This window comes from Pongo pygmaeus, chromosome 19 (genome assembly GCF_028885625.2).
Source record: "Pongo pygmaeus isolate AG05252 chromosome 19, NHGRI_mPonPyg2-v2.0_pri, whole genome shotgun sequence".
NCBI lineage: Eukaryota > Metazoa > Chordata > Mammalia > Primates > Hominidae > Pongo > Pongo pygmaeus.
This window is the reverse complement of record NC_072392.2, coordinates 87293140-87307667: the sequence shown is the minus strand read 5'-3', so window position 1 is coordinate 87307667 and position 14528 is coordinate 87293140. Positions and strand designations below refer to the sequence as shown.

General features: G+C 35.2%; 1 protein-coding gene across 5 annotated transcripts in view; it reads left to right on the top strand.

Moving 5' to 3' along the window:
• Positions 1-14528, top strand: part of ABCA6 (ATP binding cassette subfamily A member 6) — a 78490-nt gene that overhangs the window by 5299 nt on the left and 58663 nt on the right. For all 5 annotated transcript variants that reach the window (XM_063656524.1, XM_063656523.1, XM_063656522.1 and 2 more), the window contains exons 5-10: positions 227-330; positions 1101-1327; positions 5232-5373; positions 6180-6365; positions 10920-11067; positions 12552-12720. In XM_063656524.1, the coding sequence (XP_063512594.1) occupies positions 227-330; positions 1101-1327; positions 5232-5373; positions 6180-6365; positions 10920-11067; positions 12552-12720 (976 nt within the window). The remainder of the gene's footprint in view (positions 1-226; positions 331-1100; positions 1328-5231; positions 5374-6179; positions 6366-10919; positions 11068-12551; positions 12721-14528) is intronic.

Below are 14528 nucleotides of genomic sequence, written 5' to 3'. Positions count from 1 at the left end.
TGCAGTGAGCTGAGATCGCACCGCTGCACTCCAGCCTGGGCAACAGAGTGAGACTTCATCTCAAAAAAAAAAAAAAAAAAGACAACCACAACAAAAACGAAACACCACCACCAAAAAAGTTTACTGGTAGAGTCTCCTCTAGATTGTTTTCTTTTCAATACTTGTTTCATATTCTCCAACTGCCCTCATCCCATAATGTTGGCTGTGCTTTTCTTTGTGCTTACAGCTCATTGCTGGGATGGATATGGTGAGTTTTCATGTACATTGACCAAATACTGGAATAGAGGATTTGTGGCTTTACAAACAGCTATTAATACTGCCATTATAGAAGTAAGTGTTTGATTGAAAAATTCTACTAATTAATGTCAACTACTTCCAGAGACCTCAAGATTTTGATGAAAGATAATTGTCTTAGTCCATTTGTACTGCTACAACAAAATACTTGAGATTGGGTAATTTGTAAAGGACAGAAATTTATTTCTGGAGGCTGAGAAGTGCAAGATCAAGGTGTTGGCAGGCTCAAAGACTGGTAAAGGTCCATTCCTCATAGATGGCACTGTCTAAGTGTCCTCACGTGATGGAAGAACGGAGAGCAAAAACTGCCTCAGCTAGTTCCCTCCAGCCTTTTACAAGGCACTAATCCATTCATGAGGGCTCCAGCCTCATGACCCAACCACTACCCCAAAGGTCCTCCCTCCTAATACCATCACAATGGGAATTAAGTTTCAACAAGAATTTAGGAGGGGCCACTTTCAAACCGTAGCAATGATATATAATCAGATTTTCCTGTGGTTATATAATGAAGCAGATATTCAGACCAAGGAACACATTGCATATCTATTTTAAAACTTTAAAACCAATTTTATTGGTTTTAAAACTAATTTTGAAGTGGTTGTAAAGTCACAGGAGGCTGCAAATATAATGTACAAGGAAGTCCATATACCCTTCATCCAGTTGCCTTTACTGGGAACATCTTGCATAACTAGAGTACAGTAAGAAAAACTGGAGAACCGACATTAGTAAAATACACAGAGCTTACTCATAGTTCACCAGTTTCTATCTTTTAAATAATAATTATGTTTGTTTAAACTCTACTTTAGATCACAACCAATCACCCTGTGATGGAGGAGTTGATGTCAGTTACTGCTATAACTATGAAGACATTACCTTTCATAACTAAAAATCTTCTTCACAATGAGATGTTTATTTTATTCTTCTTGCTTCATTTCTCCCCACTTGTATATTTTATATCGCTCAATGTAACAAAAGAGAGAAAAAAGTCTAAGAATTTGATGAAAATGATGGGTCTCCAAGATTCAGCATTCTGGTGAGTGACTAATTCAAGTAGTGCAAATTAATAAACAGGAAAATTAAGAAGTAGTGAAAAAGTGTTATTGTTTTAGAGCATCATGGTTTAAACTTGATGCATTGGCTACTTTTTCTTTTGTTCTGGGTTTTTTACTTAGTCTGCTAAATTTTGCCATGCAAAATAGTGCTTATAATGTGCTGAGCAATTTTTCTGTGCCATGAATGTCTTAAGCCAACCCTGACATAGAGGAACTGCCATTCATTTTATAAGCAAGGAAAATGAAGTTCAAAGAGAATAAGAGAATTGCCCAACATGAGATGGAGGGTGAGTGCCAGAGCTGAGACTCTAACCCAAGTGCACTGACTGCAGCTTCTTTGCTCGCCTGGTCTCTTTACAGTTAACAGTTGATTTCTCCAGACTTTCTCATGTTGAAGAGAGTATAATCCTATAAAAGTTGACTTGTGTTCAGGGATTTGGCCACAAGGCATAGATTCTTTGGAGCAAGTAAATACTATATGTTGGAATTAAATGAGAGAGCCCACATAATATACCTAGGACGTACAACACAAAGGCTGGCATGTAAGAAGACCTTAGCAAGGGCATTTGCTTTATATATTGATATTTATATCTTGCCCCCCACTCCACGTATAATGTAAAGTGATTTTGAAATAATGAGTGCATGTACACATATATATGTGCTATATGTACATATTTACATACATTACATATGTATACATACATGAGCGTGTGTACATATACATACACATATATATGTACACACACACTGATGTATGTATATATGTATGTAGGTAGATAGATATGTATTTGTGTCATAATAAAGACAAATAATTAGGAGTGGAAATAAAGACCTAGCAAACAGGCCAGGCACACTGGCTCACACCTGTAATCTTAGCACTTTGGGAGGCCCGGGCGGGTGGATCACCTGAGGTCAGGAGTTTGAGACCAGCATGACCAACATGGTGAAACCCCATCTCTACTAAAAATACAAAAATTAGCCAGGTGTGGTGGTGCGTGCCTGTAATCCCAGCTACCTGGGAGCTGAGGCAGGAGAATTGCTGGAACCCGGGAGGTAGAGGCTGCAGCGAACTGAGATCATGCCACTGCACTCCAGCCTGGGTGACAGAGTGAGACTCCATAAAAACAAACAAACATACAAACAAAACAAAACAAACAAAAACAAAAACAAAAACAAAACACCTAGCAAATAATCAGTAAGTAAGAATAGCAGATAGGAATGCAAATCATACAAGCTCCAAGCTTCCAAAGGGCTTTTGCAATACTATCAGTGACAAAATCCATACTGTCTGTCTAGAAAAAGTAAAAAAGGAAAAATAATACCCCAAAAGAAATATAACATTTGTTATATTAAATCCTGGGAGATGTTTTTCTATCTATGCCCTATGTCAAGCAAATACTCTTTATGGTTTTGGAACTACCTGGAATGGATGAGAAATTATGTATTGAACAATTCCTTGTGAGCCACGTGTTACCTGAAATAAAACTATGGTCCAGTAAATTTTTAATTTTCTATAAAATATATTTTGTTAATGGAGAGAATCTTAATTCTAATATACGTAAGTTGTAAGATAGAAAAAGAGGGACCTGTGTCTTCAAATAAAAAAGACAGAAGAAGAAGTTTTTGCAGTGGAACTTTGGGAAATACAAAAGAATGGACTTAGAGCCTCCCCTGGAGTCTGTTAGGAGGGAACCCCTGTAAAAGAGGCCTTCTTTCTGTCCAGGGCATGTCCTATGGGACAGTGTCCCTGCAGTCACCTGAGACCAGGGAGGCATGAGTCAACTGTACATTAAAGTCAGAAAGGTGTGGGACATTTGGGTGTGAATTCATTCTCACGATAAGTGATTCTTAGTATGTATGTAACCTAAAAACTTAGCAAAATAAATTCATATATACGTCCTTAAAACTAAGAAGAAAAAAGATTCTGAAATGTTTCTACTAAGTGCAGGGTATCTAGTGGAAATAAACTTTATGACAATTTTTTTACCCATGTAATAAATGTGAAATGTAATTAGTATTTATTCTTTAAGTATAGTGTCTGAATTGCTTTGTTTTTAGCAAGATAGTTTTTATACACTTATTAACATCTCACTTTCCACTCCACCCCTGCAAGTGGTTCCTTTTTCTAAGTAGTGGCAATTTCTAGGTAATTTCTTTCATTTGTAATTTTCATATCCTGTGTTTTTTCAATTCCTACCTAAAGTAGTTCCCTTCTGAATTCAGGAAGTGGGTTTTACAGAATGTGATATGTTTTTTAAAAGTGCTGATGTTTCTAACACAGGCTTAATCATTGTAATGGCATGAAATTTAAAAAGAAGTCAAATAACCAGTAACTATGGTGTGAACATGTTCTACTGGGACATATTGATGCAAAGTCCTGGTTTTAATACTTGTGCTATATGCTTCAGCTATTGAATTCTCAAATATTTAATTAGTCAATGTTAAGTGGATGAAAGATCTCTGGACAGAGATGAGGCCTGCAACTTCATGAACTTTGTCACCAATTTATTTTGTGACTGTGGATAAACCCCTTAACAAATAATAGGGATTACAGTTTCCTTATTTATAAAGTGAGACACTTGGGCTAAAACACTCTATAGTCTTGTTAGATCTAAGATTGAATACTCTTTCTTAATAACCACTTCATAAAAATATCAACACTAGCACCTCTAAAGCAAAATCGTGCAAATATTTAAGGGTGCAGCATACTTTATACAAATTTAAGTGAAGAAATCATGAATAGGAATAGAGAGAATAGAATGGGCTTAGTAAAGTTGCGAAATTTCGATTTTCTACTACGAAAGAGACTGGAGGTGCTGCCTGCTGAGATCCCCATGGATAGTCAAATTATCAACTGCCCCAGTGTTTATAGAGTTACTTGATTGATCAGAGGCTTTTAAGTTGCTTCCAATTCTACAGTTAGGATGGTATGGCAATATCTAACAAAGCTGAAGTTATAAAATGCTTAGAAACACTCTTGTACAGTTTTCTCAAAAAAGACAATTACGAGAATGTTCTTGGCATTGTAATAGAAAAAAATGGAAAACGACCTAAATTTCCATGGGCAGCAGAATTTTGGGTCATATTCTCATAATGAAATATTATACAGAAGTGTATAATATTGTTGATTGATAAAGACAACTTGCAGAATAATACATACATATGATATTATTGATACTGTTTAATACAATAGTCATACTATTTACACAATACATGCACACAGAGCTGTTGCCTAACACGTAGGTACCAACAAGGCACAATGGCCCAGCTGTGCTTACAGTCACTTAATTAATTTTGGCATCCTTTTTTTTTTTTTTTTTTGAGATGGAGTCTCACTCTGTCGCCAAGACTGGAGTGCAGTGGCGTGATCACAGCTCACTGCAACCTCTGACTCCTAGGTTCAAGCAATTCTCCTGCCTCAGCCTCCCGAGTAGCTATGACTACAGGCATGCATCACCATGCCTGGCTAATTTTTTTGCATTTTTAGTAGAGACGGGTTTCACCATGTTGGTCGGGCTGGTCTGGAACCCTTGACCTCAAATGATCTGCCTGCCTTGGCCTTCCAAAGTGCTGGAATTACAGGCATGAGCCACCACGCCTGGCCTTGGCATCCTTTTTATTGGTTGGTGCGTGTACCAGTGTTCAGTATCTATCATCTCTGTGTGCATATGTGGTAAAGGTAATGAAAATGAATGGCAATTATAAAGAAGGAGAATTGTGATTGAAAAAGGATATGCAATGAACTTCTGCTATAGGATTAACAGTATAGTTATTAATCTAGAAGGTACAAGGGTAGTCGTTACATTGTTCTTAAATGCTTTTGTATATATTAAATACTTTGTAAATAAGTTAACATAATTTATATAACTTTTTGTCTTTATTTAGGCTCTCCTGGGGTCTAATCTATGCTGGCTTCATCTTTATTATTTCCATATTCATTACAATTATCGTAACATTCACCCAAATTATAGTCATGACTGGCTTCATGGTCATATTTATACTCTTTTTTTTATATGGCTTATCTTTGGTAAGTTCATACATTTATTACCACTTTCTCTGCTTTAGATCTTAGCTATATGTAGCTAATATTAATGCCCTAGTAGGTTACTGCAGTCACTACTTTCATGTCCATTGTGTGTGTGCATGTGTGTGTCCTTGTGTGTACTTGAGATAGTTTCTATGGAGTGAAAAAATTATGTAATCAAAATAAAATTTGACCTGCCTTTTGCATAAAGGTCTGAACTAATGAAATGATGTATCAAAAAGAAAAAACAATGCTGACTCTAAAATATCAAAGGCTTTTCTGTATGATTATTGAGGTTATTTTTGAGGGGTGGACCCAATTTTTTTTCCCTTAAGGGTGCCCATCACATGGTAGCTGATCACAATATCTCTTCTCCCTCTAATATTCTGTCTCATAGTCACTTCTTATTTCACTCCGCTCTCCCTTCTCTGAACAAGGACCTCTAATTTCCACCTTCCAGGTTTTTTTCTGCAGAAAGTATGTAGATGCTCCTTCTTACATTAATTTAGCTTCATTACATTAATTTAGACCCAAGTCTGCATTTCTACCCTATCCCCAGCTCTTATTCCAGCTTTTCCCCCACCCTTTCCTCAGCAACAAAAGCCTGGCATTTGAGTAGGACAAATAAGGATCCTTTTTCAAGAGAAGTTGAGGAAAGAACAGACTCATTATACCTTAATATTTTCACCACTTTCTCACTGATAAATATTTATGTTATGATATAAAAATCCTTATTTGATTGGGCTGCCAATGATTCTCAGTAAGCTAAATATTTTTTATAACAGCTGAATGTCTTCTCTCTCTTGCAGGTAGCTTTGGTGTTCCTGATGAGTGTGTTGTTAAAGAAAGCTGTCCTCACCAATTTGGTTGTGTTTCTCCTTACCCTCTTTTGGGGATGTCTGGGATTCACTGTTTTTTATGAACAACTTCCTTCATCTCTGGAGTGGATTTTGAATATTTGTAGCCCTTTTGCCTTTACTGCTGGAATGATTCAGGTAAGAGCCTAGTTAATTGGTTTATTACTGAAATTTCAAAAGAAGTAGATACTTCATACCCTGTAGGATCAGCACTACTCAAACTAAGAGCTTTTATTCTAAACAATTTTTCTAAAGTTAAACTTTAAAATGTTATTATTACATTGTAGAAAAAAAGTCACCTCACAAAGAAACTTAAATTTTAAAAAATCCTTCAGATTTCACCGCTCAGATATATTTTCATTCTGAAGTATTTTCTTCTAGGTTTTTTTCCTATGTACAAATATTTACTTTTATTACTATTCATTTAACATAATGAAAATATCTGCTAGTTTATTAAAATTGTTGTACATGAACCCACTTTTATTGTATAAACTATGAATATGAAAAACTTTCCAAACACAAGTATGGTTTAACAGATAATTATAAAGTAAATCAAAGTATCCATGAACTGGATCAAGGAATAGAATGTCACCACCAGTCACAAACCCCTCAGAATACTCCTTTGCAAAGGTAAAAATGTTATGATATTCACTTCTTTGCTTTTCATTACCACTTAAGTATGTGTTCCTAAATAAAATTTTTGGTTTTGCATGTTTTAAACTTCATAGGAGTGATGCTGCACAAAGTGTATTTTTGAAAATCTGTCTTTTTTCATTCAGCATGACGTTTTTAGGTGGGAGCATAGTTTCTGTGTAGCTATAGTGTAGTGTTATGTAGCATCCTATTGTGTTAATATGCTATCAATTTTCTTATCGATAGATTATGGTAATTTTTAGTTTTTGAGCATTTTTAATAAAGCTGCTACAAACATTCTAGTACACATTTCCTACTGAATATGGACATTTCATTCTATTCATTACATTAGTATAACAAACAGAATAGTGGGGCTGAGAGTATACAAATATTAATCTTAGTAGCTACCACCAAATATTTTCCCAAAGTGGTAGCATCAATTTAGTTTTACATCAACAGTGTTTCAGAATTCCAGTTTTTCTAACACTTCACCAGGATTTAGTATTGTCAATCTTTCAAATTTTAGTTATTCTGATGGTTATGCGATGATATATCATTGTAGTGTTAATTTGCATTTCCCCAATTATTGATGACATTGAATGCCTTTGTATATGCTTAGTGGATTACGAATTTTCTTTTTTATAAATTACCTATCTGTGGGGAAAAGCAAGAGAGATCAGATTGTTAATATGTCTGTATAGAAAGAAGTAGACATAAGAGACTCCATTTTGTTCTGTATTAAGAAAAATTCTTCCGCCTTGAGATGCTGTTAATCTGTGACCTTACCCCCAACCCCGTGCTCTCTAAAACATGTGCTGTGTCAAACTCAAGGTTAAATGGATTAAGGGTTGTGCAAGATGTGCTTTGTTAAACAAATGCTTGAAGGCAGCATGCTCCTTAAGAGTCATCACCACTCCCTAATCTCAAGTACCCAGGGACACAAAAACTGCGGAAGGCCGCAGGGACCTCTGCCTAGGAAAGCCAGGTATTGTCCAAGGTTTCTCCCCATGTGATAGTCTGAAATATGGCCTCGTGGGTAGGGAAAGACCTGACCGTCCCCCAGCCCGACACCCGTAAAGGGTCTGTGCTGAGGAGTATTAGTATAAGAGGAAGGCATACCTCTTGCAGTTGGGACAAGACAAAGGCATCTGTCTCCTGCCTGTCCCTGGGCAATGGAATGTCTCGGTATAAAACCCGATTGTACGTTCCATCTACTGAGATAGGGAAAAACTGCCTTAGGGCTGGAGGTGAGACATGTGGGTGGCAGTACTGCTTAACAAAGCATTGAAGTGTTTATGTCTATGCATTTCTAAAGCACAGCACTTGATTCTTTACCTTGTCTATGATGCAAAGGCCTTTGTTCACGTGTTTGTCTGCTGACCCTCTCCCCACTATTGTCTTGTGACCATGACACATCCCCCTCTCTAAAAAACACCGATAAGTAATCAATAAATACTAAGGGAACTCAGAAGCCAGTGGGGTCTCCATCTGCTGAACGCTGGTCCCCTGGGTCCCCTTATTTCTTTCTCTTCACTTTGTGTCTTTTCCTTTTCCAAGTCTCTCGTTCCACCCAACGAGAAACACCCACAGCTGTGAAGGGGTGACCCACCCCCTTCACCTATCCAGTTCTTTGGCCCATTTTTCCTCTGAGTTTTCTATCTTCTCCCAATTGCTTTATAATAATTCCTTACACATGTTGAACATCCAACATTTTCCCATTATTTGTTGCTAGCTTTTTTCCTCTCTTAATGGTACCTGTGATGAACAGAAATACATAATTTTGATAAGGTCCAATTTTTCAAGTTTCTCTTTTATGTAGAATGCTTTTTGTAAAAATCAATTTAAGGAATCATTGCCTACACCAAGTTTACAAAGATATTTTCTGGCTGTTTTTCTAGAATATTGACTGGTTCAGCTTTTACATTAAGATATAAAATCCATTTCAATATAACTTTTGTGCATGTATAGGTAGAGGCAATATTAATTTTGCTACACAAATATCCAATTTCTCCAGCTCAATTTATCAACTAGACTATCCTTTCCTTGAATGAATTGCAATCTTTCTTTTATCATAACTCAACCAATCATATATTGGCCAAAATACCTATCCTTGCACTGTGGCCACATTGTCTTCATTGTTTTGCTTTATCATATGTCTTGATATCTGGCAGTAACAGTTTTACCTCTTTAATCTCTTTTTCAAGAGAGTCTTGTCTATTCTAATTTCTTTGCAATTGTGTAAATTTTAGAATTAGCTTATCAAGTTACATAATCACACACTTATGTGCCTGTGCAAAGCCGTTAAGAGTGTGATGCAGTTGAATTATTCGATCAGTTCGAAGAAAATAGTCATCTTTTTTCAGCCATGAACATAATATATCTTTGCATTCATTTAAGTGATCTTCGATTTTCTTTAATAATTGTCTTATTTTTATTTTTATTTTATTTTGAGACAGGGTCTTGCCCTGTCACACAGGCTGGAGTATACAAACACAACTCACTGCAGCCTCAACCTCCTGGGCTTAAGTGATCTTCCTGCCTCAGCCTCGCAAGTAACTAGGACTATAGGCATACACCACCACACCTGGCTAATTTTTAATTTTTGTAGAGAGTTGGTCTCACTGTGTCGCTCAGGCTAATCTCAACCTCCTGGGCTCAAAAAAGCAATCCTCTCAACTCAGCCTATCAAAGTGCTGGGATTACAGGTGTGATCCATGCACTTGGGCTGTTTTAGTTTTCACTGTAGAGGCCTTACACATTTTTATTTGATTCTTTCCGACGCTTTTGATATTTTTCATGCTATTATAAATAGCATCTATGTTTAAATTCTTATTTTTAAACACTTGTTGTTAATGTAGAGAGATGCAACTGATTTCTGTACATTGGTGTTCTATCCAGCATTCTTGCTATATTCTCTTATTAAACCCAATATTTTTCTGGGTTTTATATATATATAATCATGTTGTCTTCAAATAATGATGGCTTATATTTTTCCCATCGCAATCCTTATGCTTTTTGTTTCTTTTTCCTACTTTCCTGCACAGGTCCGGACCTCTAGTACAATAATGAATAGAAATGCAGGCAAAATAAAAGCTTTCTACATTGTGCCATTAAGTATGATGCTTATTGTTGGTCTCAGTGCATGTAATTCACCAGATTAAGGAAGATTCATCTTCTTAGTTTGTGAAGATATTTTCTTTACTATGAATAGATATCACATTTTACCAAATGGTTTTTCTGTGTCTATTATATTGATCACATTATTTTCCTATTTAATGTTTTATGTTGAATTACATTGATTGATTTTCAAATGTTGACTCAATTTTGGATTCCTAGAATAAATTCAACTTTATCATGAAAATGTTAACATTTTAACATAGACTGAGAAGCTGTAGACTATGCAGGGTAAGGAACTAGACTTAGGAGTAAGACTTTCTCTGTTCTAATTTCACTTTGCCACTTTTGGATACTCAACTTCACTGTGCCTTAGTTTTATCATATGTAAAGTGCAGATTAAAATCTTATTATTTTTATAAGCCTTATTGCTTATCTGATAGGGTTTTAAGGAAGATTAAATGGGATAATCTACAAAACACTTAGGACAGTGCCTAGAACATAGTTGCTGTTATTATATGGCAAAATTCTAAATACAAACTTTTATTTGAAATAATAACTAGAAAAGGAGGTAAGTTCTCTTTTTATCTAATTAGAGGTGTCCAACAATTTCCCATATTCTTTCCAAAATTTGTATTTCCTTTGTTGCCCAGAATAGATATTTGTAATATTGCAATGATTTTCTGAAAACAAACAAATGAATTATAATTTAAATTCTTATACTTAGAACATTGTATTTATTAAATAAATGTCTCTTTCTAATTATTTTTCATTGTAAAATAGAAATATTTTGACTAATACCTTTATTTACTTATTTATATATTTGACTAGTAACTACTAAGTGCCTCTTGAAAAAGCTAGTTAATAAATTAATACTTTTTTCCTGCTATGCCAAGCTATTTATTTATTTATTTTAAACATTTATTTTTATTTTTTGAATCTTAGATTATCAAACTGGATTATAACTTGAATGGTGTAATTTTTCCTGACCCTTCAGGAGACTCATATACAATGATAGCAACTTTTTCTATGTTGCTTTTGGATGGTCTCATCTACTTGCTATTGGCATTATACTTTGACAAAATTTTACCCTGTAAGTAATAGTGAGTTTTTCTCTGACCGCTACAGTTATTAATTACATTGAATATATTTTTTAAGATTATATAGACTTTTAAAATGAATATTAAATATTTCCCATTTCAAACTAATAAGTTCGTTATTTCTACTTCGTAGTTTTAATGGTCTAATGAAATTTTTATGTAAAAACAATTCTTCTTATGACTTTACTATAACAATATATTATAATTATATGGCAACAATAATTATAATACATCTTGTAATTGTGTGGTAATTAAATAATGTTAGGTTTTCATGGATCCCTGAAAGTGTTTTGAAAGGGTCATATTAGGATTTATGTCAAAACAAGATAAAATAAATTAGTTCTTATGGTGGTTTGGCTGGCGGGAGGCCATTATACTGTGGAAGAGCTTTCTCATGAATATGTGTTCAGCATCATTCTCAAAATGTTTTATATATTGTTCATATTTACAAAAGTATATTGATTGCCCAGTTAAATTGTCTTGCAAACAACCAAAAATGTCACGTAGGCCCAGAATTTTTTCACACATTCTAGAATCAGAAAGCTTTTTTTCTGGCACAATCTTCTTGTTTATCCTCTTATTTGATATGTTCCTTCCACTATTTAAGGTTGTCTTATAGGTTTTCTATGTATTTACTTGTATATATTCCTGTCTTTCTGTGACTTCTGGTTGATATATGAAGGTCCTTAATAATCAATTCAACTTCATTTTTTAAACTGGAAAAATATATTTAAAATATCACTATAAATATATTCTAAACAAACACAGTTTCTCCATGTATTCATGCCTAAGCAGGAATATATAGATTTCAATATTATGTTCAATTATGTTGCTGTGGTCAAATTATTTAAGTTCACAAACATGTCTACAATTATTTTTATGCACTATATTAAGGCTTTGTGTCTTCCCAAATATTTGGTTTCATTCATTCTCCTAAATACCTTTTAGATCACATTTTTAAAAAATTTAATAAATATGTTTATTGGGAGATACAAATCTGTTTTTCATGAGCCTATTATTAAGGATAATGCAACCCATTGTTAAGACTGGAAAAAAAGGAGATATAATGGTATCCTTGTTGGGTGTCCTTTTCTACAGATGTAGACAACAGAGGCTCTAAGATCTGTACTAATGTCTTGATCAGGGAAAAGCTGGAGTCCAACTCAGCTGGTCATACACCTAATATTGTATTTGAACTTCACTTTCCTATTGACTTTCTTTTTTTGATCACATTTTATTTATACTTTATTGAAAGCTGTATTATATTGTTTAGCTTTTGCAATATGTTATTTCCTTTGAATTCTCATTGTTTACTTCATCATCAAGTTTTCTTCTTAATAATAAATAGGGTTTTAGAAGAAAAAAATGTCTCTATGTTGCTTAAAACTTCAAGGCATTCTGCATTGTTGTGAGCAAGGCTTCTTTGCGCATTGTTTTACTATTTCTGATCATATTTTGTTGCCTCTTGGTTAATTAGATGGAAATGAGCGCCATTATTCTCCTTTATTTTTCTTGAATTCATCATCTTGTTTCCAACACCAAAGGACTAATACTAAGGTTATTGAGAAAGAAATCGATGCTGAGCATCTCTCTGATGATTATTTTGAACCAGTAGCTCCTGAATTCCAAGGAAAAGAAGCCATCAGGTAATCACACTTATAATTAATACTAATACGTAAGCACAAGGCTAAAGAATTATTAACCAAGAGTATCAGGGTGAGCTTGAGGCAAAATATTGAAGGAGAAGATATTTGTTTTTTCAATGTCACTTTGAACTGCTCCATTTCCATCACCACCAATTTCTTCTGTTACTTGAAAGGAAAATCTTCCTTGTTTATCAGCTCCGTATCATATTATCCAGCCGCACTTCACCTTGCCCCCCTTTCTGCCTCTTTCTCTTGTGCCCACCTCTCTTTTATACTTGACCCTTTCATCCTGTGGACGCTTCTCTCCATGGTTTCATCTGGCTTTATATGGTAAGTTGGAATAAGTAAGAAATTCTGAATCAGAAATTCTTAGATCCTAATACTCTCGTCTCTCATTTGATGTGTAATCTGGGAAAAATGACTGAATTTTATGAGTCTCAGTGTCTTTTATGAAGCAAGATTAATATTGACTTTGTAGGGTTGTTATGAGATTTGGTATATAACAGAATTGTATGAGGAGCAGTTAGAATATCTGTTTTTAGCCAGGGATTCTAACTCAGCAGTTTTGGGATTGAACCCAAGTATCGTGGATTTCAAAATAGCTTTGTAGATTTTTCTACAAAGTTTGGTACAAAGTTAATGGATCAGCGCTTTAAATAGCAATCGTTTATTTATTAACAGATGTTTACTTACTGCTATGTACCTGACTTGCACATAATTCGCGCAAAAAGCTTACGAGGTAGGTATCTTTATTTTCCCCATTTTGAGAATACAAAAAGTGAAGCAATGAAAGCTTAAGCCTTTTACCCAATATCACACAACTCGCAAGTGGGGAACTGGAATTGTAATCCAGATAGTCTGGCTCTACAGTCTATGCTCTTAACATACTATTGAGATGTCAAGAGGCAAAGAAAAATTAATAAATAGAGAACCATAGCTAGGAAGTGAAATATTTCCAAGACAAAGAGGCCTAACCCATATACCTAAGCTTCCTCCATCTAGTTCTTAACCAGTTTTCTGTTTGAGTTTTCTGAGAGGGGCAACAGCGCTTCCTCTGCTCTAGCTAGGAGTGTACCAGCTCTATAGAAAATATCTATCCAAACGAGAAAGGCCAAGTGAGGAATAATTCCACAAAACTCAGTTCCAGTGTCATCAATCATTCTTTACCAGTTGAGGGCACAAAACAATATTGTATTATATTATTATTCAAATTATAATAATTCTCAGATCCAATCTTCTAACAAAATCTTTTACTTACAAAGACCTCAAAATTTTCTTTGTTCTTCTACTGCTGCCTAGTGGCCTAGGAAAGAAAGTAAAATGTCCTCCACCCCCACCTTCCCCCGACTTCTCCCCTCTTCTCCCACACCCCCACTGTGCCTCCAAACCTAGCCAATGTATACAATGTTGACTGGGCACACCTGTCACTTGGTCTGGATTCTTAACTCAGGTGGAGACCTGAGGCTACTGACAAACCAGGGAAAGAAAGTCATTTGATGCAAGGACTATTCACTAAAGCTTTTGGCTCCATTGTGGGGCACCTCACCCCAGATCCACACCAAAGCAAGAAAATAGGCTTAGGCGGTCAATGTTGTAGCTCTTTAATGACAAGGTGGTACACACTCACTGACTGTTAAAGCAGGCCTGGGGCTGCAACGCAGTCTAAAACTGCCTTTCGACCATCCAACAGTATATGCCGTTTCCAATCCACAAGTTTTATCTCTTCTTTCTTCACAGTGATCATTTCTTAGTAGCATCATTACTCTTCCCCACCTGTAGACGATGTCAAATCTTTTTCAATCAACTCC